Raw genomic sequence first — 26,124 nt, forward strand, 5'->3', positions numbered from 1 at the left:
CACTCCAATCTGCAACTGTCCAAGAAGCAATATAAATACCACATATATATTTCGGAATATAAATTTGGAAAAATCAAAGTTACATCATTGTATTACAGAAAATGTATCAGTTTGTTTTTATTTCAGAACTCAAAGTTGAAAGATATTACTGGGTGATGTGTACTTACTGGTCGCACAAGTTCATATAACATTTGGAGACACAAACACAGAATGCTGGAAAAACTCAGCAGGTCTGGCAGCATTTGCAGAGAGAAAGCATAGTCAATGTTTTGACTCCTCGTCAGAACTATTTTGTTTTAACTCTGGAGAAACTGGATTTGATTTAATATCTTTGTGAGACTAGTTGGGATCAGGTGTCTTTGGGATCAGATGCATAGCAACAACCTTTGAATTTTTAAGCTGAAATGCATCACAGACATCCAGAGAGCCTGGGAGTGAAGGCATGCCTTGCTGAGAAAATAAAAGTCTCAAAGACTCTGAAAAGGAGTTTCCTTCTCAGGCAAAAGTGACCAACTGCTGAATTAACAGTATTGTGGTCAATAACGATAGAATCACCAACAAGCAAAGGAACTGTGACATAGTTACCTCATTCCATCTTTGTGTTTAGACCATTAATCCACAGAATTTGTTCCTTTTTGCCAGTGTTTTCTACCCATCTTATTTCCATAGGGTTGTCTGTCTTATCTGTCCATTTTGTGAATGAATGTGTGCACTTTAAGTTAAAGGAGATGTAGTTTAAGTTTGCATATTTGTTAAAGGATAGGTTTGTCTACAATTTTTTTTGTTTACTGATGAAACATGGTGTATGTAGCATTCTTCTGTATAGCAATCAAAATCAGGCAGATTAAGGCATTTGGTGATTCAATTATGTATATATTTGTAACACCTGATGGAATAGTGAGTCTTGTGACCCATTACTCTCCTCTAAGTAGGGACATGACAGAAGTTTGGGTGTTCTATGGGGTATTTTTGGACATGGGCAACATAGAGAAAAAGTAATTGGTAAAGGGTAAAAGGACAGGATTCAGTGTCTTATACTATAAAGTAGGATTGTATTAGAAATGACTAAAACCATCCTGCAGATGGAGGAGGTATCCCTGAGTATTTTATAAGACTTAAGTAAGGCTAAGTTAATAGAATTGGTGAAGAGGTTCAAGGTGGAATTTCCTATGAAAGGTAGGCAGGCAGACATAAGTAAAATATAAGTATTTGGAATTGGTAGAAATACAAGCGGGAAACTCTCCACTTTGCGGTGTACAAAGTTAAAAATCACACAACACCAGATTATAGTCCAACAGGTTTAATTGGAAGCACACTAGCTTTCGGAGTGCTGCTCCTTCATCAGATGATGCAATGTGCAAATTGGTTCGCTGTTTTCAGTTGATGCAGGGACTTTGGTGTTGGGCAGGAGATAAGGCCAGTGTTGGAAATGCTCTGGTTACAATGGAAGATGGTGTTGATTGACAGCGTAAAGGATTATAGAACAGTTGAGAAGGATGAAGTGATTTATTTACTCCTTCAGGGAATGCCATTTAGAGCTGTTCCAGTGTCACAGTACAAACAGGAGCTGTTTGGACAGACTCTGTGAATGGTACGTATGGGAGATGGTAAAACAGTCAAGGATTTTGGAAAGGGGAGGGTGAGGGGATACTCATTTACAAGGGAAGAGGGTTAGGATAGCTTATTAAAATTGGGAGTGATGAAAGCAGATTGGAAATAATTGTACCTACAGAAAAGCAACTATTCACTGATTCTCACTGGGGTACGGGGTCCCACAAACTGACCTTCACTGATATATGGATCCCTCACACTGGTCTTTATTGAGGTATGGATCCCACACACTGATTCTTACTGGGGTATGGTGTCACACACATACACTGACCCTCAGTGGAGTATGGGTCCCTCAAACTGACCCTTACTGGGGTATGGGTCCCTCTCACTGACCCTTACAGGGGTATGGGTCACACACAAACACATTGACTCTCAATGGGGTACGGGTCTCTCACACTAACCCTTACTGGGGTATGGCTCCCGCGCACACTGACTCTCACTGGGGTATGGATCTACACACTGACTCTCACTGAGGTATGAGTCCCATACACACACTGACACTCATTGGGATGACACTTGCTGTCTTGTACGTGGCTCAAATGTACATTCTTTAGTGTGCATTTAAACATGGAATGTTGCCATGATATTTGACTACAGGGTCTGCACCATGACACCCATTATAACTGTTAACTCCAAATCTATACCTCACCCATTTCTATTAGGATGACAAAAAGATGAGGTAGGATTTCCCCTCCCTGGGACAGAGGTAATGAAACTGACTGGAGAGTTTACAACTCAACTGTCACTGAGTGTGATTAGTTCATAGCAAATTAGTCACTTCTTCCAGCAGCCTCTAGTTACAGAAAGTAAGTGGCATAACAGATAACTCACTCACAGCCCATGTGATTAACTGGGTTTCTTTTTGGTCGCCTAAGAGGAAGTTCAAGAGGAATCTTCCAGAGTATGTGGTTTTGCGGAGGTTTATATGACTGTGGAAGGAACTTGACCTTTCCCGTAGGTCACTATCTGTATCATTTACCTGGGCTACATTGGCTACCTTCACCCTTCTCAGTTACAGAATCTCCCCTTACGTGAAACATTCAATAACATACAACCAGACTTGCCGCAGCATCGGTGTGAGAATTCCTCATCTTTATTATACATGGTTAAAATTATTCATTAAAAATATATTCCATACTTTCCATGTTACAATCACAAAAAGATCAAAAATAGTAGCAGTAGACCATGTCAAGAGATATTTGGTTCCCTGCAGCAGTGCATTTTGCTCTGATTCTTTCCACATTTAATGTCCTGTAATTCTGAATGGTTTAAGTACACTGCTCACCAACTCATTTCCAAACCCATCACTAGCATCATGAGACAAACCTGATTATATTTGTGATCGAACTTAAAACCTGAATTCATAGGGTTATAAGTTAACCTACCTTGAATATTGTGTAATATCATCAATGTATTCAGTAGGTTGAGTACATTGATTCGGGTTTACAAATAGTCCAGTACCAGATACAGCTGTGTATTAAGCCAGTGGGACATATCTCTGGTTAACCTCTAATAACATGGTTCCTCTGTGACAAACCAAGGCCAACTGGAGACAAGTCAACCAGATTGTGGGACAACAAATGGTTCATATGCCTAACTTCAGCTTAACAGGTGTGGTCAGAAACTATTCCTCAACGTGAGTGGGATAGTCTGCATGTATGTCTGTGATGGAGGAGCTGGTATCAGAGAGTGGGATAGTCTGTATGTGTAATGGAAGATCTGGTACCTCAGAGTGGAACTGTGTGTGTATGTGTGTGTGTGAAATGGAGGAGCTGGTATCGGAGACTGGGGTAGTGTGTGTGTTTGGCTGTGTGTGATGGAGGAATTGGTATTGGAGAGTGAAACAATTTGCGTGTGATGGAGGAGCTGGTACTTGAGAGTACGGCAGTGTGTTTGTGTGTGCTGGAGAAACTGGAATCTGAGCATGAATTAGTGAGTGTGTGATAAAGAGCTGGTATCTGAGTGTGGGATGCGTATGCATGCATGATGGAGATGCTGGAGTCTGAGAGTGTAACAGTTGATTGGGAGGTGGAGGAGCTTCAACTGCTTATAAATGGGTAAATGTCTTAAGATATTGTCTCTCGTGTTGTTCTCTCTTTTAATTAACATTTAAAAATATGATCTGATAGCTGAGGTCGCATCAGATTCGGGAATGTTTTTAGTTTGGAGAAGAAAATATCTCTTGAGCAATTGGCAAGAACATTGCCTTTAAGAAAATACTTAAAGGATTTCAACACATCTTCATTTCAAACAAGATTTAATATTTTTTGCACACACAATATTAAAAGCGGGAATTTAATGCATCAAGTGGGATCTCTGCAAATCGCTGCATTCACCACAATAATATCTTCACTTTCTCCAGATGTACTATGTAAGTATGATTTTAGTACTTTATTTCAGTTTTTGAAACATTAGTATGAAACATCAGATAGAGGCGAGTGTGGCCAACAAACAGTGTTTCAAAAGAAGCTGGCAGGCAATATGTGTGGATGAAATTCATAAAAAGTAGGTAACAATGAGATTAATGGGGAACAGGAACTATTAATTACCAACAAACCCTGACCAATTTTACCTGACTTTCACCAGCCACGACCGACTTAAACTGACTGGCATTACAAGTCTTGACTGATTTAACCTGACATTACCAATAGCTTTGACCAATTCAACCCTCACCACCTGACGTTACCAGATTAGATCACAAAGTAAAATTAATAGAAAGTGCCTTTCGTTTCTACCAAAGAGGGTTCATTCATCTGAATTCAAATTTTTTCATTAATTAATTATCATTTAACTCTTCACCTTCTCAGCTATGTCTATTAAGTACATGTGGTTACTGGTAACTTCTTTCATTGAAACATATGTCTGCCATTGAAGGTCTGTTTGAGTCAGGTGATAGAATTGTGGATCTGATAGCACAGAGAGAGACTATTCTGCAGATGATGCTTGTGCTAGCTCTTTGAGAGTGCTGATCTAATTTTGTTCCACATCCATATTTTATCCTTTAATCCTGCCAATTGTTCCTCTTAACTACATGATTGATACCCTTTGGACGATTTTCATGGAATCTGCTTGATGTCGGCTATGAATTCTGGATCGTTAGACCTTGCCGTTTCTCCTCATTTTCTCCTCCTGTCAATTACTGCACTTCTCTGAACTCTGGGAACTGATCAACTTGACCAAAGGGAAGGGTTCTTGCCACTTGTTTCGCCTCTCATGGTTCTGTACGCCTCTCCCGGAACTTTCTCCAGGACATCAATCCTCAGCTTTCCCATGAAGTGCCTGGTGCCTGGTTGTCATCTTGGTAAACATCCTCTGTACCCTCTCCAAGATCCTTTCCAAGATCCCTGAACTGCGGAACTCAGGATTGCATCCAGCCATCCAGCTGAGGCCTGAGCCTCAAAAGGTCTGGCATGACCTCTTTCCTTTTGTCCCTATTCACCGGGTCGTGTCCTGTAAACATTCTGAACTTCTGCATTAATTGAATAAAGTCATCCAGTCTCATTCTGTCAGTGAGTTTGTCACAAAGGTTTCACAATAGGCTATGGTGGGTCTACCTAACGTGATCTCGGTGTTGCTACACCCTCCAGTTATATTATACTTTAGGCAGCTTATTTTCTGCGTTCTAATAACTAAAGCTAATGAGTTTGAATGGACACATCAAAAGCAAAATGACACCCACTCACCACTTGGATCTAGGTTGGTCACTGGCTATACTCATTAACCCTTCACGTGAGAGGGGCTAATTGTACTACAAAAGCAGGTCGTACATGTACTTTGCATGACTATATGCTAATGAGGACCATTAATGGCATACAAATGCTTCAACTTTGCTCAATTAGGCTCCTTAAGAGCTCTTTGTAATTTTTCATTATCCTGTTCGGGAGCTTTGAGATGCTTCTGTAGCCTGTCTACACTTTGCTCCATGTAAAACAAACACAACAAGTTAAAGTTTGATCGCTGCTGGAACCTTCCCTCCCACACGACATCTCATCTTTACACAGCTGCTTTGCAGTTGAATAAAATGGTCTGCAACTGGCCAAGATCCCTTTGAAATAACTCTTCAAGCCAAAGGCAAAGCAAACAGGACAGGGCTGGTTCGCCCCATTGGAATTCACTGGCCATCCTATTCACCCTTTGGGGCTCATACACTTCTTGAACCCTGTCTAATTAACTCAATCTCTAGATTTTACTTTCACTCAAATTCATTTACCTTCTTCTTTCCTCCTGTTTGTTCACAGAATTCCTACAGTCGGGTTTGGCCCATAGATTCCACATTGCTCCTCCAAAGAGCATCTCACCCAGACCCTATACCCCCTACCCTATACCCATAACCCTGAATTTACCATGGTTAGTCCATTTATGTTGCAGATTCCTGGAAACTATGGGCAATTTAGCATTGTCAATCCACCTAACCTGCACATCTCCAGGACCACACAGAGGAAACCCACGCAGACAAAAGGAGAATGTGCAAACTCCACACTGACAGTTGCCCGAGGGTGGAATCGAACCCAGGTCCTTTGCGCTATGAAGCAGCAGTGCTAACCCACCATGTGACCACTTCACTCTGCCTGAAAACTGAATAAATGGTTTCTTCCTAGAGACCCTAAATCATGACCAAATGAAAACAATTGTCCATAAAAACCTTTTAATCAGTAGCTAACTCCTTGGCTTTTAATCTATTATTAATATAGTAAGACCACAATACTTGAGGAAAATCATCAATTGAAGCAGAATGTTTTGAAGGAACCAAAAGAAGATTAAAGGGTGAGTGGATGTGAGAAAGAATGTTGGTGAGCGTTAGTCATAGTGAACGTTCTGTGCACAGCCTCCATTAGAAGATCACAAGCAGCGTGATCATAACATACAGTATAGGACAGTCCAGTTTGAACTACCATTGCTAGTCCATGGAGACTGCAGCCTGTATTGTGTCGAATTGTAGTCCAGTCACCTTTATCTGTCTGCTCCGAAACACAGGAACGCTGTTAATTTGATGGAGTGAGGGAAATCTGTACAACACTCAAGTCTCTGTCTACTCGGGAACTCACTCCTTGCTGTTTCTGACCTTCATTTAAAAGCTCGTTGACTTATCAGTCAGAGTTTCAATTTTCATCTGTTTTTTGCCCTTCGACCCCATGATAGGACCTTCCCCTTCAAAGATCTTCTCCTCAGAAATGTGCTCCTCATGGTAGACGGTTGTGAAGCCTACTTTGGGCATTTGGAATTTAAAGTGTCTTTCTGTGGACTCATCATCGTCGAGCTGTAGTTCTGACATAACATTGTTTTCGTATTCCGTAGTGGTGACGTCCAACACCCCTTTAGACTTGGAGCCAAGGGAGAACTTGGGGAGTTTGAATTTAGCAGACTTATCCTTCATTTCCGACTCTTCTTTCTCATCCCCTTGACCGTGTGTGGTACTCTTTAGTTTGGACACTTTCCCGGAGTCAGAGAGGCCTGATGCAGTGCCATGAACAGAGTACGTTCCTTTGGATTTACCTGAAGTAAAGCCCACTATGGATTTTGACTTGTTAGTCTTGGTATGTCTGGCATCCCCACTGGACTCCAGCAGAACCATCTCAGTCCTGGCTGTTGATGTCACCAGATTTGACCCATCTGGCTCTCCATCCCTTTCATGGCTTTTCTTTTGGAGGCCTGAGAAGGTTATTTTCAGTCCTTTGCCTTTTGCGTCCTCTCCATTCATTCGTGGGGATGAGGACCTGGGAGATGGGCCAGAACTGGATTTGGACCCGGCATCATCTTTCGACACTGACATTTCTGTTTTGACCAGTTGAAGGCTTTGCTCATAGTCACTGTCTTTGGCTTTCAGGTATGGCGAGGAAAATTCCACTTTTGGCAGCTTGATTTTTCCCATCATGCCTTGGCTGCCAGCCATCTCACCCTCTCCATTGACATGGTCCGAGGCATCGCCTGATTTCCCTGCAACAGGTGAAGCAGGTGCACCCAAAGCAACATCAACCGTGGGTATTTTAACAGGCGTGAAACTGATCTTGGGCAACTTCAATTTCATTTTGGATTTCCCATCCGAACTATCCGTGTCATCACTTTCCTCAGCTCCTGCAGCCTTCTTCCAGGCCTCTCCTTTTCTTGGGGACCTGTCAGCCTCCAAACCCCCGTTGAATTCCGCAGTTTTACTTTTAGACAAGGAGATTCCAAAGCTCGGCATCTTCACATTGGGCATTTTTACTTTGACCGGTGCATTATCACCCTCTGGTGGAGTTCCAATGCCAATGTTCCCCTTCGCAGATGGCGATTTGCTACGTCCTTTGGCCTTGGGTGAAGACGTTTTGATATCTTCTTCCGGTAAATGGCCGGTCAAGTCCTTGCCTCTCATTCTGGCCTTCGCAAAGCCGAGCACCTGCTTTCTGGCTTTGTCAGTTTTTGTTTTTGCTTCAGATCCCCTGAGCTCTGCATCAGGCAAGTCAATGTCAGCCTTAAGTGATGTATAACTTCCCTTTGCTGTGCCCTCAGCCTTAACTGCACCAGGGGCCATCCTCACTTCCTCTTGCTGTGTGACTTTTGGCAACTCCACACCGAACTTTGACATTTTCCCTTTCAGCTTATTCAGTCTGCTTTCTGAAGCATCTGGCTCTGCTCCAGTCACCTCCATTTCAGAACCTTTGAAACCTTTCAGAACTTGCAACCCTTTGATGCTCACTTGTGGCCCTTGAAAGTCTATTTTCGTCTTTGACACTGAGGAACCCACGGTAGCCCCTGTGCTACTTTGATCTCCCAATCGTGCCTGACTGCCCTCTTTGGGTTCCAATGAGCCAAACGAGGGCAGCTCAATCTTGGGCATCCTCAGCTGAAGGACATCAGTGTTCCCCTCCGCTGAGCCTCCTCTGTCACCCAGTTGATGGAGGCCAATTTCAGTGGCGCTTCCTTCCACCCCAGGCGATGAATCTCCGATCTTGGGTGTTGAAATCTCAACAGTAGGCATCTTGAAGAACGTCTTGGCAGATATTTCTTCTGAAGTCACTTGGCCAATCTGCCATGCGTCTGCTCCAGCTTTGACCTCCGCTTTTCCGGCTCTGTCCAAGTCCTCTCCTGGCAAGCCAATCTCAACTTTGGGCATCTTCACCTTCAGCATCTGGAGCTTCCCATCTGCGTCCGCCTCTGGTCCCTCAAGATCCACCTCAACTTTCGATCTGCGGGTTTCCCTTTCTGACTGCATCACCTTGGTTCCCACCGTCACCTGACTGGCTTTGTTGCCAGAAGTGCTAAAATCTGGCATCCTCAATGTGGGCATTTTAAATCGGGACTCGGGACTCTCTGAGCTCACTTCCTGGGCCTGGACCTCACCTTTTATCCTGACTCCCCCTGCTTCTTTCACTGCAGCTTTGGCCTCTTGGTCGGTAACTCTGCCAAAATCGATGTCCACCTTTGGGCCAGAGATGGTGACCGACGGCATCTTAATCTTGAACTTGTCCGACTTCCTGCCACCATTTCCTTCGAAGGCTCCCTCGGCCACCCTGGAAACTCCCAGAGTTTCACCATCGCCCTTGTGGCCTTTCCCAAGTGAGATGCCAAACATGGACCCTTTCGCTTTGGATTCTTTGAGCTTCCCATCCGAGCCCCGTAGCTCTAAATCGACTTCTGTTTCAGTAGATTTTGGTGAAATCCCAAATTTCGGCAGGCTCAATTTCAATATTCCTCCCTCTGTTTCAGTGCCAGATTTAGCAGCCTCTTTTGCTGCAGTCAAATCCACTTCGGTCTTGGCCTTTTGGGTGCTGATTTGCAACTTGGGCATCTTGATTTTGCCCCCTTTGGTCTTCCCCTCGGGGCTTTCTACTTCAGTCCCTCCCTCCACTCGAGGGGTTTTAATTTCTACTTTTGCTTTTGGTTTCACTTTGTCGGTCGGAAGACTGACGTCCACACTCGTGCTGGTCCCCTCTGCTGATGAAATGCCAAAACCAGGCAAAGACACCTGAGGGATCTTTATTTGAAATTCACCCCCTGCAGTCTGAGTATCGGTTTTGGCCTCTGTTGTCTCACTAGCCATCTTTTTATCTTTGGAAAACGGGATATTGAGGTCTAGCTCTGGGGCCACCATTTTCGGTGGTGAGAACTTTGGAAGAGTAAATCCAGGCATTTTGAATTTTCCTTCTGCATCAAGTCCCTCAGCCTCAAGCAGAGAGGCATCCATCTCAATATCAGCTTCTGATGGTTTAACTTTGGGGAGAGAAAGGTCAACTTTAGGCATTCTTGTTTTGAACAGAATCCCTTTACCTTCAGGATCCTCTGTATGATCATCTGTAGAAGCCGAAATATCAACACCAGTCTCTTTCTCCTTTGACCCAGATATGCCAAACTTGGGCATCCCAATCTTGGGCATTTTTAGTTTGAATTCTCCATCTTCAGGTTCAGCGCTTAGTAAAGTAGCCTCACTTTCAACCTTTCGCCCTGAGGCATCAACCTTGGGCATGGACAAACTCAGGTCAACATCTGGAGCTTTAACTTTGGGCAATGAAATGTCGACGGATGGCATTTTCACCAACGGAGCCTTCTGTTTCCCTTCCATGTCCTGCACCTCACCTTTCACCTTTGGAATCTTTAAATCTCCCCCATAAGTTTTCAGATCGACTTCTGAGACATCGACCTCTGCCCTTTGCAACAGTCCTTCAACGCCTGCCTGCTTTACCTGAGGCACTGAAATTTCAATGGCTGGCATCTGTATATTTGGCATTTTCAACTTGCTTTCTACTTCGGCATCAGAAGTACCAGACGTGGCCCTGGTCCCCCCTTCCTGGTCTGCTTCTACTTTTGATCCCAATATACCAATGCCGGGCATTGAGAAGGAAGGCATCTTCAGTTTGATGTCAGGGACTCCAGTGCTCAGATCAGGGGCCTTAATGCTGATGTCCATCTTAGGCGCTTTCATCCTAGCACTAGGATCTTTCACCTCAGCTTTCCCCTTTGACAACTTAGTATCTGAGGAAAGACTCACTTCAGTATCCAGGGATTTGCTTTTGAACGCCGAAATCCCAAATTTGGAAGTCCTGCCTTTTCCCTCTGAGCTTCCTGTTTCAAGCTCTGCTCCTTTAACCTGAAGCTTGCCTTTTGAAGTGCGTGTTTCAACATCAGGGGTGGTGATGTCAACACCCTCTTCATATTTTTTGGGTGTTCCAAATGTCGGCATTTTGAACTTGGGAACTTTAAGCTTGCCTTCCTTCCCTTTATGCTTTAAATCATCAGTGTCTACATTGACAGAAGGCCCTTTGATCCCAATGTCGAGGGATTTACTTTTGACTTGAACTTTTCCCTTTGCTCCTGGCGAAGATGCTTTCCCGTCAACTTTCAGTGGGCTGCCATCTGCCTCCGTGTCCACTTTGCTCTTCAAACCAAATTTTGGCAGAGACACTTTGGGCATTTTCACTTTGGCATCAGGTCCTTCAATGCCACCTCTGTCAGTCTTGAAATCGCCTTCAGCAGTTGGCTTTGATTTCACTGAAGGAAGACTGATGTCAACATTCAGGTCCTCCGTCCGAAAGGTAGAAATATCAATGGATGGCATTTTCATCGACGGCAGTTTCAGTTTAACCTTTGAACTTTCAACTCCCTCCACCTCGACCTCACCCTTTGAGACTTTAGCGTCTCGTTTGCCAGATTTGGTGTCGGCTTCAACTGTTGGGCCAGATATGTCAACCTCATCTGGCTTAATCTTAGGAAGAGCCACTGCCACTTTGGGCATTTTAAGCTGTGGACTCCTTCCACTCCCGTCTAGACCTTCAACGTCCAATCCTTCCTTTGCTTTCATGTCAACGTCTTCTCCGGCATCTTTGCTCTTTAGTGAAATTTCAAACTTTGGAAGTGATACCTTTGGCATTTGAAACATAGCATCAGTGCCTGCTGGGGTGATTCCAGGCACTTGGCTCTCCCTGGTAACCTTTAGTGCTTTAAAGCCAACACCAGAGACCTTAGCATCCCCTCTGACGGCAAGCTCAGCAGTTTCTCCTTTTTCTTTCGGAAGGCAGATGTCAATGTTTAGCTCAGGTACTTTGACCTCAGGCGCTGAGATATCAATAGTTGGCATTTTGACTGACGGCATTTTCCCCTTAATGTCCACCTCAGGGCCACTAGCTTCCCCTGCCACATCTTTGGCTGATAGGCCAAAGGTTGGCAGCGACACTTTTGGCATCTTCAACTGCAGATCGAGGGCCTCTGGTGTCAATTCCGAAGGTTGCTTGTCAATCTTTGGGACTCCAATGCCAATTTTCGGAGGCTTGAAGCCACCTTCAACAGCCGGAGCTGAGACCTCTGCCTTCATGTCAGGCATCTTAATCTCAGGGGCTGAAATGTCAATTGTTGGCATTTTGATGGATGGCAGTTTTCCAATCAAATCAAAGCCACTTACATCTGCTTCAGTTGGAAGCTCGGTTTCAGCTTCTGCCTGTTTCATTTTGGGGAGGGACACCTCAAATTTGGGGATCTTCATTCCTTTGAGCTTAGTGTCTTCAGCAGCTGCCTCTAGTTTTCCATCCACTTTTGCCTCAGCCTCTTTGCCACCAATTGAGATATCAAACTTCGGAAGGGACACCTTTGGCATTTTCATCTTCAGGTCGAAACCCTCAGAACTCACTTCAGGCCCTTGCCCATCAATCCTTGGCCCTCCCGCACTGACTTTAGGCATTTTCAAATCAGCTGTAATGCATGGAGGAGAGACCTCTACTTTACCAGTTGGGAGGTGAACATCTGGAATTGTTACCTTTGGCGCTGCAATGTCAATGGTTGGCATTTTCACTGAGGGCAGTTTCATTTTTGCCTCACCTCCTTCCACTTGAGGGCCCTTGATGTCCATTATGGCCTTGGAAACCTGTCCCACAGACACAGGAACTTTCACACGTGCCTCAGTTGTTGGTGGGGTCCCATCAACTTCAGCTTCTCCCAGTTTCATTTTGGGAAGCGAGACTTCGAATTTTGGGACCTTTAACACTGGACCTTTTGCATCAGGGCCTTCAACTTCTATTTCCCCACCTTCCTTGTCCTTGACAGAGATGCCAAAGTCTGGGAGCGATACTTTAGGCATCTTCAACTTGACCTCCGGCCCTTCGATACCAATCTTTGACTTCTGGATTTCGCCCTCAAACTTTGCAGTTCTAGCGTCAGGGATCTTAACATCTGTGGCTGAAACATCAGCTTTAGTCTTTGGCAGGCTGATGTCAATATCGGGCACCTTGACTTTGGGGGCTGAAACATCAAATGTTGTGACTTTGTGAGCAAATTCTTTAACTCTTCCCTCCAAGCCTTCTGCTTTATAAGTACCAATAACAACTTCTACGCCTCGTTTAGGCACATCCACCTCTTCGGTTTGTTTCATTTTTGGTACAGAGATGTCAATGCTAGGCATCGACATCTGAGGCATCTTCAGTTTGTCGTCTGGGTCAGCTTCAGTTTCTCGTCTTTCCACTTTGCTGGTGAGACCCGTCTTATCTACAACCTCACTGTCCTTTAGCCCAAATGACGGCATCTTCAGCTTAAAGCTGGGCCCTTTGCCCTCTTCTTCAACTGATGGGCCTTTGACGTCGATTTCAGCTTTCGGTAAGCCAATATCTATCTCAACCTGAGGGGCTTTCGCTGGGAGTCCAAGGATCAATTTACCTTCAGGCATTTCTCCAGCAGATACCTCCGCTCCATCAGACATCTTGAGTTCAGTTTTACTTTTGGAAGTGGGGACATCTACTTTCCCTTTTCTCGTCGCAGATAACAGATTGAGAGCGGGGACTTTAGCTCCAGCCTTCACCTCCACCCCAGCGCCTTCAAGTTCTTTCATTGTGACCTGTGGCACCTTTACTGAGACAGCACCTTTCTCCTTTGGTGGCTCTAAGGTGTCAAGTTTGGCCCTCCCTGACTCACTGGGCCAGAAGCCTGGGAACTTGAGTTTTCTCTTCTTGTCTTTGACCTGACCCTCTCCCAAAGTGAGTTCAGCTTCCACCTCGGGATGGATGAACTTGGCATCACCTTTCAAAGCTGCTGCTTCCTTGGGGGAAGTGATAGTCAGTCTCTTAAATGTGGAGAATTTAGGGAAAGCAAACTCTACGTCCACCGGCACGTCCAGTTCAACGTCTGCCTCTTCCTTGCTGAGGACCTTCCCCTTCATTAATCTCTTGGTTTTTTTGACAGGTGACATGCTCTTGATACTCTACACAAAAGACATGGACATTAAGTCTTCAGGGATTAATTTTATTAATTCAAGGGATGTCTGAGTTGCTGGCTAGGCCAGCATTTCTTTTGCCCTCCCTTATTTGCCCCTTGCAAAGATGGTTTTGAGGGTGAGGCAGACTATTTGCTTAGCTGAGGGACATGTGAAATACGAGGAGGAGGCAGCCATTCAGCCCCTCATGTCTGCACCACTGTAATGGTGGGTCCTATGGCCTCAAGTTTTGGATTCCCCAACCCTCAGGAAAAGACCTTGGCTATTCACCTTATCTATGCCCCTCATGATTTTATAAACCTCTGTAAGGTCACCCCCTCAATCTCCTACTCTCCAGCGAAAAATGTCCCATTTTATCCAGCACCTCCTTACAGCTCAAACCCTCTGATCCTGGCAACACCCTTGAAAATCTTCTGTGAACCTCCCCAATTTAATAATATCGTTCCTGTAGTAGGGTGACCAGAACTATACACTTGAGATGGTGGTGGCGAGCTACTTCATTGAGCCACTGCAGTTATTTGCTGTAGGTAGACCCACAATCAAGGAGGGAATTCTAGAATTTTGACCCAGTGACACTGAAGGAACGGCGATATATTCCAAAATCGTGGAGGTCCCTCCCTAACTGTACCATGGAAAACCAATAGCACACAAAGTGCAGCAGTTCAAGAAGGCTCAAGGGTAATTTGGGGTGGGCAATAAATGCTGGCCCCAGCTAATGATGCCAAAATTCCATGAACAAATTGAACAGTATAAGTTCCCAAATGGAAGGACAGTCAATTCACAGAAGCAGTATGTGTATTGAGAGACATCAATAGGAGCTTCATTTTATGGGAACAGAAATCAGACAGTGTACAAATCAGGAAGTGGACTTGCTTCTTGTCTGTCCTCTACCTGACAGCAGAAGTAAAACTCCACTCCAGTTTAAAGACTACTTTCAGTTTTATTGAAAAAGCTGGAGTTTTTTTGAAAATCTTACCAGTTTGGTCTTTTTGGCTTCTGGCCCTTTCAGTTCAAGGCTCCCAGTCTCTGATGAAATGGCCACATCAGCACTAGGCACTGTTCGCTTCAGGCAGAAGGCGACTTTATATGGTTCGGCACTCTGCAGAATCTTCAGCACGTCTTCGTACTTGGCATTGTCAAAGAAGACCTTGGCACTGAGAAGTTGATCTCCTGAAAAGACACAAACCCCGCAAGCAGGCGTCAGAGAAGAGGATGGAGAAAAAACTGTCAGCTTTCTGCCACTAGCAAAGGAAGAAGGAATGGAACTCATCCAAGAGGGAAAGCAGGGGATGGAGAATAACGCATGCAGTAGATAAATGATTAATGGGTCGAGGGAACAGTGAATAAAGGGCACCTCAGAAATGGGAGCCATCCAAGTGGGGAAGGCAACAGTCTAGTGGTATTACCGTTGGTCAATTAATCCAGAGACCCAGATCATGTTCTGGGGATCTGGTTTGAATACAGTCATGGCAATAGTGGAATTTGAATTCAATAAAAATCTAGAATGAAGAGTCCTAATGACGACATTGAAGCCATTGTCAGGAAAAACCCATCTGGTTCACTCATGTACCTGAGGCAAGGAAACTCCTTTCCTTACATGGTTTGACCTCCATGTGACTCCAGACCAAAAACAATGTGGTTAACTCTTGACTGCCCTCTGGACAATTAGGGATGGGTAATAAATGCTGGCCTAGCCAGCGACGCCCACAACCAATGAATAAATGTTCTTTTAAAAAGGTAGTTGTGGTAGGGGAGGGTATAAAAAAGGGTATAGATACTGTTCTCTGCAGCCAGCAGCAGGAGTCCCAGTTGGCTTTGCCCGGGTTAAGAACATCTCGCAGAGCAGTGGGTGTATTGAAGAGCTCTGGGAGAACAGGCATCCAGCAGTCATTGTCCATGTTGATACCAACAACATTTGATAGGACTAGGAGGAGGTTTTGCTGAAAGTCTTTGAACAACTAGGAGTTAAATTAGAAAGCAAAACTTCCAAGGTACTGATCTCTGGATTATTACCTAAGTCACAGGTAAACTGGCTGCTATGTTGGGCTTAATAATGATATCTTCAAACCAAACTATTACAGGTTAATTGGACATGACAATGAACAATTGAAGGAAAATGGAAAAGTGAAGATGGGCCTGATGCAAAACCAGTTTGGTTTGACCGGGGAGGGGGGGGTGCAGTGGCAACTGCCTTCCCTTGAGGGCCAGTAGGAACCATTCACTTGTGCAGTCTACATGAGGCCACCTAGACTTGTTTTCCTGTCCTATTCTTGAGGAATGGTAAAGTACTGAAGGTCTTACGAAATGGGGATTCAGCACACAACCTTAGATTGAGAACAGTATTAATATCAGGGAGTTTCCCATCAGATCGAGTTTCCTGAATCCAGTGCCATGAGATCTGAGATAGAGCTGTAAATGCCAACTGTCCAAAGTTCCCAAAGGCAGTGAGACTCATTGTGTGTATAAAGTAGTTTAAGTTAATAGATTCACTCATTAATTGTATATATAAGGTAGATTAAGCTGATACATTTGCTTATTGTATGTCTTATTGTATCATTATGATCAGATCTTGAAGAACCTGTTAGGTACTTTTAGCCTAACAATACGCTGGCATAGGTTAAGTAAAGTCAAGGAGTTAAATATGTGGCTCAAAAATTGGTGTGTTGGAATGGCTTTCAGTTCATAGGGCACTGGCAGTAGAAGTGAGCTATTCTGTGGGATGGGTATCACTTGAACCATGCTGGGACCAGTGTCTTGGTGAATTGAATAACTACTTAGAGGGGAGATGGTTTGAGAGAGGGGAAAAGTAGACTTGCAAAACAAGATGAGATGGCAGCTTTATACAGCAGCTATTTGGATAACGATACCCAGAGTGGAACAAGAAGGGGCAGAATGTATAAACATAGAAAAACAGCAGTAAGTAGAATCAAAAGGGGAAATAATGGTAAAAAGATAAAAATAATGTCACTTTACTTGAACGTGTGAGGCACTGGAAGAAAATAAACTAATTAATTGGACCAAAAGACATTACATGATTTTATAGTTAATACAGAGACATAGTTACAAGTAGATCAAATCTGGGAACTTAATTTTCAGGGGTATGTGACTTTTTGAAAGGACAGGCAGGAAGGGTGGTGGGAGGGGGGGCATTGTTGGTACGGGAAGGAACAAGTACGATAACAGGAAATGATTTTGAATTGGAAGGTTCAGAATGGGTGGAATTAAAAAAAATGAGAAGAAAACACTAGTAGGAGAAATGCAGTTTTAACAGGAGAAAGTATAGTCATGGGAATAGACACAGTTCTCTGAAGCCAGGATCAAGCGTCCTAAAGGATGTGTTGTGCCTGGGGTCAGGATTTCTCATCTGGGCTGCAAAGAAACTTGGATTGGGAGGGGGAATATCCAATTGACGTGCCTCACATTGTTACCAACAATATTGGTAGAAAGAGAAAAGAAGTTCTGCTGAGGGAATGTAAGCAGCTAGGGGCTAAGTTAAAAAGCAGAACTTCTGCTTCTATGACTCATGGGACACTTGGTAGAGGGTTTAATGAATAAATAGAAACTGGCTAAGTGGGACAGTGGGTAAAGGGGACAGTGGGTAAAGGGGACAGTGGGTAAAGCACATAGTGATTAAAGGTAGCAGTGTGTAAAGGGAGACGGTGGTTAAAGGGAACAGTACGTAAAGTGCACAGTGATTAAAGGAATCAGTGTGTAAAGGGGACAGTGGGTAAGGGAGCAGTGTATAAAGGGGACAGTCAATAATGGGTACAATTTTTGTAACAAGTGCAGAGAGTTAAAGATTCAGAAAGCCAAAAGGCTCAGAAGGTGAGAGAGAGGTGCAGTGAACAGAAGGTCGAAATTGGCTTCTCATTAGTCACCCAATGACATTAATATTCTGTCACCTTTGCCTGTGAAAGAAAGTGTGCCCTTTTTGTTTTCAGTGAACCACGCGTGGACTGTGTGTGAAAATCAAGCTGCTGTCCATATGCCACCTTGACAGTGGGGGGTCCCCATCACCTCCTGGAAACATACAGCGGTGCGGGAGAATTCACCTGTAAAGACCGTCAAACCACGCACTCCAACAGGCCGAGAAAAATTATAGCCAAATGACCATCTTTCATAAGGTCAAAAACCAACATTCATGAGGGACATGAGACCATTGGAGCAGGTTTTTACTGTGATGCCTGGAGGGTGAAGCTGGCAGTTCCAATCAATATCTCATTGTTGAAAGTGTTTGCCTTTCATTGGTAATCATTGACAGTGTTTTCCGTCTTGGCATTGATCTGTCATTGCTCAGACATCCAGTCCCTGAAAGTTATGTTCAAACAAAAAGCATGGAATATTCTGTGATGAGGTCACTGTAATGTGGGCACCCTCGCAATGTACTGTTACATGCTCCCAAACTTGTCTGCAATTCTACATGGGGCAGGCAAGGCCTGCCCTTACCCAGATCATTGCAGGCCATTTCCCACCATGAGGTCAATTCTCAGGCTGAAAGGTCTGGCTGTTGTTAGGAGGCTGGATCTCTGCCTGAGTGAGGGCTGGAAGGAAGCATCAAGCAGCTGTGATCCAGGCAGCGAGGGTGGCAAATGGGGAGCTGACAGGATATGTCGTCTTTGGAGACAGACTTGGTGGGGGGGCGGGGAGTTGGCGAACATAGTTTAAAAATATGGGGTCTCTCATTTAAGACAGACATATTTTCTCTCAGAGGGTCGAGTCTGTGTAGCACTCCTCAGACAGAGGGGGTGTAGATCATTGAATACTTTTAAGGCAGAAGTAGATTGAATCTTGACAAATGGGGATGGGGTGGGAGTGGAGTCAAAGGTCATCGGAGTTAGTGGCCAAATGGAAGCAACCCCCCCCCCCCCAACAATCTTATTGAATGGTGGAACAGACTTTTGGGGCTGAATGACCTCTTCCTGTTCCTAATTCATGCATTTATAACCGGAAACTCCATTACCTTCTGTACAGGTTCAACTTCTGAGCCTTCATTGCCCTGGCATGAAATGCAGCTTACCCTCCTTCAGATTGAGTGCTCTCGCAGCCCTCGAGTCCTTCAGCACCTCCTTGACAAAGATTCCTTCTTTGCCTCCACCAGACACACTAAATCCTGTTGCTCCAGCTTCAGCCGCAGTCTCCACAATTAATTCCACCATCTCGGACATCTTCAGTTCCTGGTAAGATCAAGGGGGGCATGGGTTAGCCATAGGTATGCACTAAAGCCCACACCACATTGCTGGGTGGACACAATTAGATGAACCACTGGACTGGCAAACACTGTCTTACTCTCAGAAAACAAACTAAATCCCTGAAAATGCTTCAACAACTAAAGAGGCTCACAGGATATGGGAATGTCAGGATTTGTTACCTATCCTTAACTGCCCTTGAACTGAGTGTCTTGTGAGGCCATTTCAGAGGGCAATTAAGAGTCAATTGCATTACTATGGGTGTGGAGTCACATGGAGTTCAGACCAGGTAAGGACAGCAGATTTCCTTTGCTAAAGGATATTAGTGAACCTGTTGGGGTTTTAGAACATAGAACATAGGAAAGTACAGCACAGTACATGCCCTTTGGCCCACGATGTTGTTCCGAGGTTTAATCCTAATGTAAAATACAATAACTTAACCTATGCACCCCTCATCTCACTGCTATCCATGCGTTGGTCCAGCAGTCGCTTAAATGTCTCTAATGACTCTGCTTTCACCACCACTGCTGGCAATGCATTCCATGCATTCACAACTCTCTGCGTAGAGAGTCTACCTCTGACGTCTCCTTTACACTATCCTCCTAATATCTCCAAACTATGACTCCTCGTACCAGTCAATCCTGCCCTGAGGAAAAGTCTCTGGCTATTGACTCTATATATTCCACTCATTATTTGGTACACCTCGATCAGGTCTCCTGTCTTCCTCCTTCTCTCCAGAGAGAAAAGTCCAAGCTTATTCAACCTTTCTTCATAAGGCAAGCCCTCCAGTCCAGGCAGCATCCTGGTAAACCTTCTTTGCACCTTCTCCAAAGCCTCTGTATCTTTCCTATAGTAGGGCAACCAGAACTGGACACAATATTCCAAGTGTGGTCACACCAGGGACTTGTAGAGCTGTAGCAAAACCTCATGGCTCTTAAACTCGATCCCTCTGTTATGAAAGCCAAAACACCACATGCTTTCTTAACAACCCTATCCACTTGGGTAGCAACTTTGAGGGATCTATGTACTTGAACGCCTAGATCCCTCTGTTCCTCCAAACTGACAAGAATCCTGTCTTTAATCTTATATTCAGTATTTGAGTTCGACCTTCCAAAATGCATCACTTCGCATTTATCCAGGTTGAACTCCATCTGCCATTTCTCAGCTCAGCTCTACATTCTGTCTATGTCGCGCTGCAGCCTGCAATAGCCCTCGATACTATCAACGACACCTCCAACTTTTGTGTCATCTGCAAATTTACAAACCCACCCCTCAACCTCCTCATCCAAGTCATTTATAAAAACTACAAAGAGCAGAGGCCCAAGAACAGAGCCCTGCGGGACTCCACTCAACACTGACCTCCAGGCAGAATACTTTCCATCTACAACTACTCTCTGTCTTCTGTCAGCCAACCAATTTTGAATCCAGATAGCCAAATCTCCCTGTATCCCATACTTCCTGACTTTATGAATGAGTCTACCATGGGGAACCTTATCAAATGCCTTGCTGAAGTCCACATACACCACATCCACTGCTCAACCTTTGTCAACCTGTCTTGTCACCTTCTCAAAGAACTCAATAAGATTTGTGAGGCATGACCTGCCCCTCACAAAGCCATGCTGACTGCCTTTGATCACACTATGCTTTGCCAAATAGTCAGAATTCTTTCCAAAGCTTTGCTGACGACAGACGTAAGACTCATTGGTCTGTACTTGCCAGGGATTTCCCTATTACCCTTCTTGAAAAGAGGAACAACATTCACCTCCTTCCAGTCCTCCGGTATGACTCCTTGGAGAGTGACGAGGCAAAGATCCTCGCCAGCAGCTTAGCAACCTCCTTTCTTGCTTCCCGGAGCAGCCGAGGATCAATCTGGTCTGGCCCTGGGGACTTATCAATCTTAATGTTTTCCAAAATTTCCAGCACATCAACTTCATCAATCTTGATCTGGTCAAGCCTATATCCCAACTCCTCAAAGTTTTCATTCACAACAAGGTCCCTTTCCTTAATGAAAACAGAAGCAAATAACTCATTTAGGGTTTACCCAATCTGCTCAGACTCCAAGCACAAGTTCCCTCTGTTATCCCTGATCGGCCCTACCTTCTCCCTGACCATTCTATTATTCCTCACGTATGAGTAAAATGCCTTTGGGTTCTCCCTAATCCTTCTTAACAAGCCTTTTTCATGCCTCCTCCTGGCTCTCCTCAGTCCATTTCTGAGCTCCTTTCTAGCAAGCCAGTAATCCTCTAAAGCTGTGCTAGATCCTTGCTTCCTACACCTTACGTAAGTTGCCTTCTGCCTTTTGACAAGAAGCTCCTCTGTTCTCGTCATCCAAGGTTCCTTAATCTTACCCCTTCTTACCTGTCTCAGAGGAACAAATTGGTGCATCACTCGCAACAACTGCTCCTTAAATAGTCTCCACATGTCTGCTATGCCCTTTCTGTGGAACAATTGGTCCCAGTCTGTACTTCCCAACTCCTGTTTGATAGTGTCATAATTTCCTTTTCCCCAATTAAATATCTTCCCTTGGTAACTGCTCCTTTCCCTCTCCAAAGCTATGGTAAATGTGAGGCAGTTGTGATCACTGTCACCAAAGTGTTCTCCCACCATGAGATCTGACATCTGTTCTGGTTCATTGCTGAGCACCAAATTCAAAATGGCCTCTCCCCTCGTCGGTCTGTCTATATACGGAGTAAGGAAACCCTCCTGAACACAACTGACAAAAACAGCTCCATCCAAACCATCTGCACTTAGGAGGTTCCAGTCAATATTGGGGAAAGTTGAAGTCACCCATAACAACAACCCTGCTACATCTGCATTTTTCCAGAATCTGCCTGCCTATGAGTTCTTCAATCTCTCTACTGCTATTAGGTGGTCTGTAGAAAACCACCAATGCAGTGGCTGTTCCCTTGCTGATCCTAACTTTCACCCTTACTGACTCAGTAGACATATCTTACTCAATAACCTTCATTTCTGTAGCTGTGATGCACTCTCTGATTAGCAATGCTATACCCCCTCCTCTTTTTCCACCCTCCCTGTTCTTTTTAAACGTTCTAAACCCAGGGACATCTAGCAACCATTCCTGCCCCTGTGAAACCCACGTTTCCGATATGGCCACAACATCGTAGCCCCAAGTACAGATCCATGCTCTAAGTTCGTCACTCTTATTTCTGGCACTCCTTGCATTAAAGCAGGCACACTTCAACCAATACCTTTGCTTCACTGTGTGAGAAACCTTCCCGATAGATTCACTACATCCTGTCACTGCCCCATCTGCAACTGTCCCCCTTTCAGCTATGTGGCTCTGATTCCTACCCCCCTGCCAAATTAGTTTAAACCCTCTCGAATCACACAAGCAAATCTCCCACTCAGGACATTTGTGCCCCTCCAAGTTCTGGTACAACCCGTCCTTCATGTACAGGTCCCATCTTCCCCAGAAGGTATCCAATGGTCTAGGTATCTGAAGCCCTCTCTCCTGCACCAGCCTCGCAGCCACTTGTTAAGCTGCATTCGCTGACTGTTCCTCACCTCATTATCTCATGGCACTGGCAGCAAACCTGAGATAACTACTCATCCTGCACTTCAGCTTCGTCACTTTTCAGATCCTCAATCCCTTTCCTGGCTATATCATTGGTGCCAATATGTATAACGATTTCTGGCTGCTCACCCTCCCCCTTCAGAATCCTGTAAACCCGATCGGCAACATCCCGGACCCTGGCACCAGGGAGGCAGGGAGTTCTGTTCCTGACCACAAAATCTCCTATCTATCCAGCTAACTATTGAGTCCCCGTACCATTAGCGCTTTTCTATTCTCCCCCTTTCCCTCTGAGCCACAGTGCCAGAGACCTGACAACTATGACTTTCCCCTGGTAGGCTCTCCCCACCAGCAATATCCAAAACAGTACACTTATTGCTGAGGGGAATGACCACAGGGGATCCCTGCTCTGACTGTCGGTTCCCTTTTCTCCCCCTGACTGTAACCCAGCTGTCCTTATCCTGTGTCTGGGGAGTGACCACCTCCCTGTACGTCCTCTCAATTTCCCCCTCAGCCTCCCAGATGATCTGTAGTTCATCCAGCTCCACTCCAGTTCCCTAACTCGGTTTTCGAGGAGCTGAAGTTGGGTGCACTTCCTGCAGATGTAGTTGGCAGAGACATGTCAATGAATGATAGTTGCACAGTCACTGGCTTCCAATTCCAGGTTTACTGGCTGAATTTAAGTCACACCAGGTGCCCCGATGGGATTTGGACCTGTGTCCATGAAGCATTAGCCTAGGCCCTGGATTGGCAATCCAGTGATATTACCACTATACTATATCTCCCCCATAGAGGGATGGGGGCTATGGTTAACGCTAAGTGAATGAGTCTGGAAACATTTAAAAACAAAAGGAAACTGAGTTGTGGCATACACACGAGGCCATTATAATAAGGGTGGGTGGATAGGTGCCAAGGAAACACCATCAAGCTTCAGGTGAAACACACCAACCACACGTGAAGGTACTGCGTCAAAACCTAACAGCACTATGGGAGGACATTCATCTCACTGTGTTCCTCCATCTGAGAGCAACTCCCGCTGTGCAATTCTCAAGAAAAAGATTATAAAAAGAATTAATCAGATTAACGTGGCATGGTGACTCAATGGTTAGCACTACTACCTTACAGGCCCAGGGACCCAGGTTTGATTCCACTCTCAGGCAACTATCTGTGTGGAGTTTGCACAGTCTCCCTGTGTCTGCGAGGCTTTCCTCCAGGTGCTCCAGTTTCCTTCTACTATCCAAAAATGTGCAGGTTAAGTGGACTGGCCATGGGAAATAGTGTTCAGGGATGTACAGGCTAAGTGGATTAGCCATTGGAAATGCAGTTTCTGGGATAGGGAGATATTTAGAGTGAGGAGATGCTGGGTGTGAGTTTTGCAGTGGTTAAGTGAGGTTGCTGAAACCCAATAACAGATTTCTCTTCCAATTCAACTTATTTTCTTAAGGCACTGACACTGCTAAAAAAAAAGGCAAAAGCGTAGAATCTTCTCACCCCAAGTCTGAGTGGGTGTGCCCAGTCATCAGGGTAACAGAAATAGTCTGATAGCTGGCACCCAGGATAGCAGCGACATTCAACTAGCACCAGGAGTCTGATAGAAGAAAGATGGGATTGGACAGATTGTGCAGTCTACGTTACCTTGGTTACTCTGCCCTGGACCACAGGCTCCATGTATGCTTTAGGCTGAGGTGAGGTTGCTATGATTATCCCTCTTTAATTCATAGAAATGGCGTTACCTCCTCATGAAGTGCCTCCTTTTGAATCTGAAAAGCAGAAAATCTCCAGAACTCATTCTCCAGTCACAGACAAACTAACAAACACTCTTTCTCAACCATGACTAAAAATTAATGGTGAGTGGGTGGAGACGAGGAAACAGCAACAGGAGGTGACCATTCAGAACTCAAGCTGGCTCTATCATTCATTTAGCTGATTTGTACTTTAAATCTGTTCACTTGCCTTGGTTTCATATTTCTCTCTATTCTCACCTGAAAAACATCTCTTAAAGCTTTGACATTTTCAATTGATCCTGACCCAACCTCTACCCCAATCTCTCTCCAACCTCAAAATCTTTTACAGGTAGAAAGTTCTAGATTGTATTGCCTGAGGTAATGCTTCCTGAGATTATCCAAGTAAGGCTTAGTTTTTATGTTATGCATTATGATGAATAGGTAGATGGGTAGGTATAGCTATGGAATATGGAATGATGGTGGGATTGAGGGCTTCAGATACACACTGGGAGCTGGCTTGATGATGTTGAGGAATATGGGAGAAAAGGATACCAAATAAAAACAGAAAGTGAAAATAAGCAGCATTAGGTAATGTCTGTGGAGAGAGAAACCAAGCTAACATTTTGAGTCTGGTATGACTCTATCTAAAAATGAAAGGGGTTGGAAAATGACCAGTTGACAAAGGGGGAGGAGCAGAGGGTGGAATAGATGCTGACGGTGCCCAGAGCAAAAGGCAAATGGAGTACTAATGGTAATAAAGGAGTGATCGTGATGAAAAATAGCTGTGAATAGTTATCTTTGTTAAGAGCAAACCTACTCAAGCAAATGATGAGGAGGGTGGAGGGCTGAAAGTGATCAAAATGGAAGATAATTTAGATGTTCTGAAGTTGTTGAATGTAACATAAAGTCCTAAAGGCTGTGCAGTGCCTAAGTGGAAGGTAAGGTGCTATTTCACCAGCTTGTGTTGAGCTTTGCTGGATCTCTGCAGCAAGCCAAGGGCAGAAATGTTAGGGTCAGTTCTTACTTTGTTGGGGTGAAGAGAAATTTGGGCTTTTAATTTTCAGGAGCAGTTGGGTAAATGGGGTTGAGGCATGTGAGAAAGAGGTAGTTTAGTGTATTTGAGTGATATTGCAAGTGGGATTGAGGTGAAAGATGAGAGTTGGGGTAATGGAGTAAATAGCCCAGAAAGGCACTGCTGAGGCACACAAGAGGCAAGTCTTAATTATAAGTTCCTGTCCTATTTTTGCAAATCACCAAAAAATTTGAGTGGGATTTCCTGACGCACTCTCTGAATATTTCTTTGCTTGGAATTCAACTCACATAACTAACAAACCTCACTGACCATAAAAATAGCAGTTTATTTCACAAGTGGCCTTCCAGACCTTTAATGATGGAATACAAACAGGTGAAGTGAGTTGACAAGGATTAAGCAAGTAGATTGTAGTTTGGCAAAATGTAAAATTGTCCATTTTGGTAGCAAGAATAAAAAAAAGGGTCATAGACTGCAGAACTCTGAAGTTCAAGGGGCTGAGTGGCAAACTCCTGCTTCTAAATCATACTTAATTATGTCAATATTCTACAGTAGGGTAGTATCAACATATTTCATTAGTTTCTTATTGTGCTATTTTCAAAGGGTTTGTGCGGAAAGGACATAGGAATGAAATCAAAAGGAAGACAGGCGTGATGGATCAAATGACCCCTTCTTTTGTTGTAAAACTTAGGCCATTAATCTCATGAAATTCCAGTCTATCAAAGGCTGCCCATCTCAACTTGGAGTGCCAGTACTCATGCTAGTACCAGAGACACATATTCTGAGTCAGCATTCAGCCGAAAGCAGGGCTTGAAGGCTGAAGATGCAAACTTTTTCTCCAGTTCCCAATAAGCATAGGCCCAGGGCTGTTAAAG

At 44.5% G+C, this 26,124-nt stretch overlaps 1 protein-coding gene across 3 annotated transcripts in view; it reads right to left on the reverse strand.

Moving 5' to 3' along the window:
• Positions 1 to 2,668: 2,668 nt before the first annotated feature.
• Positions 2,669 to 26,124, reverse strand: part of LOC140454465 (uncharacterized) — a 66,468-nt gene continuing 43,012 nt past the window's right edge. For all 3 annotated transcript variants that reach the window (XM_072549226.1, XM_072549227.1, XM_072549228.1), the window contains exons 3-6: positions 24,131 to 24,255; positions 18,795 to 18,951; positions 14,754 to 14,947; positions 2,669 to 13,765 (exon numbers count right to left, since the gene is read on the reverse strand). In XM_072549226.1, coding sequence (XP_072405327.1) covers positions 6,680 to 13,765; positions 14,754 to 14,947; positions 18,795 to 18,951; positions 24,131 to 24,163 — 7,470 coding nt within the window. In that variant the 5' untranslated portion in view covers positions 24,164 to 24,255 and the 3' untranslated portion in view covers positions 2,669 to 6,679. The remainder of the gene's footprint in view (positions 13,766 to 14,753; positions 14,948 to 18,794; positions 18,952 to 24,130; positions 24,256 to 26,124) is intronic.

The sequence above is a fragment of the Chiloscyllium punctatum genome, chromosome 29, assembly GCF_047496795.1.
Source record: "Chiloscyllium punctatum isolate Juve2018m chromosome 29, sChiPun1.3, whole genome shotgun sequence".
Classification (NCBI taxonomy): domain Eukaryota; kingdom Metazoa; phylum Chordata; class Chondrichthyes; order Orectolobiformes; family Hemiscylliidae; genus Chiloscyllium; species Chiloscyllium punctatum.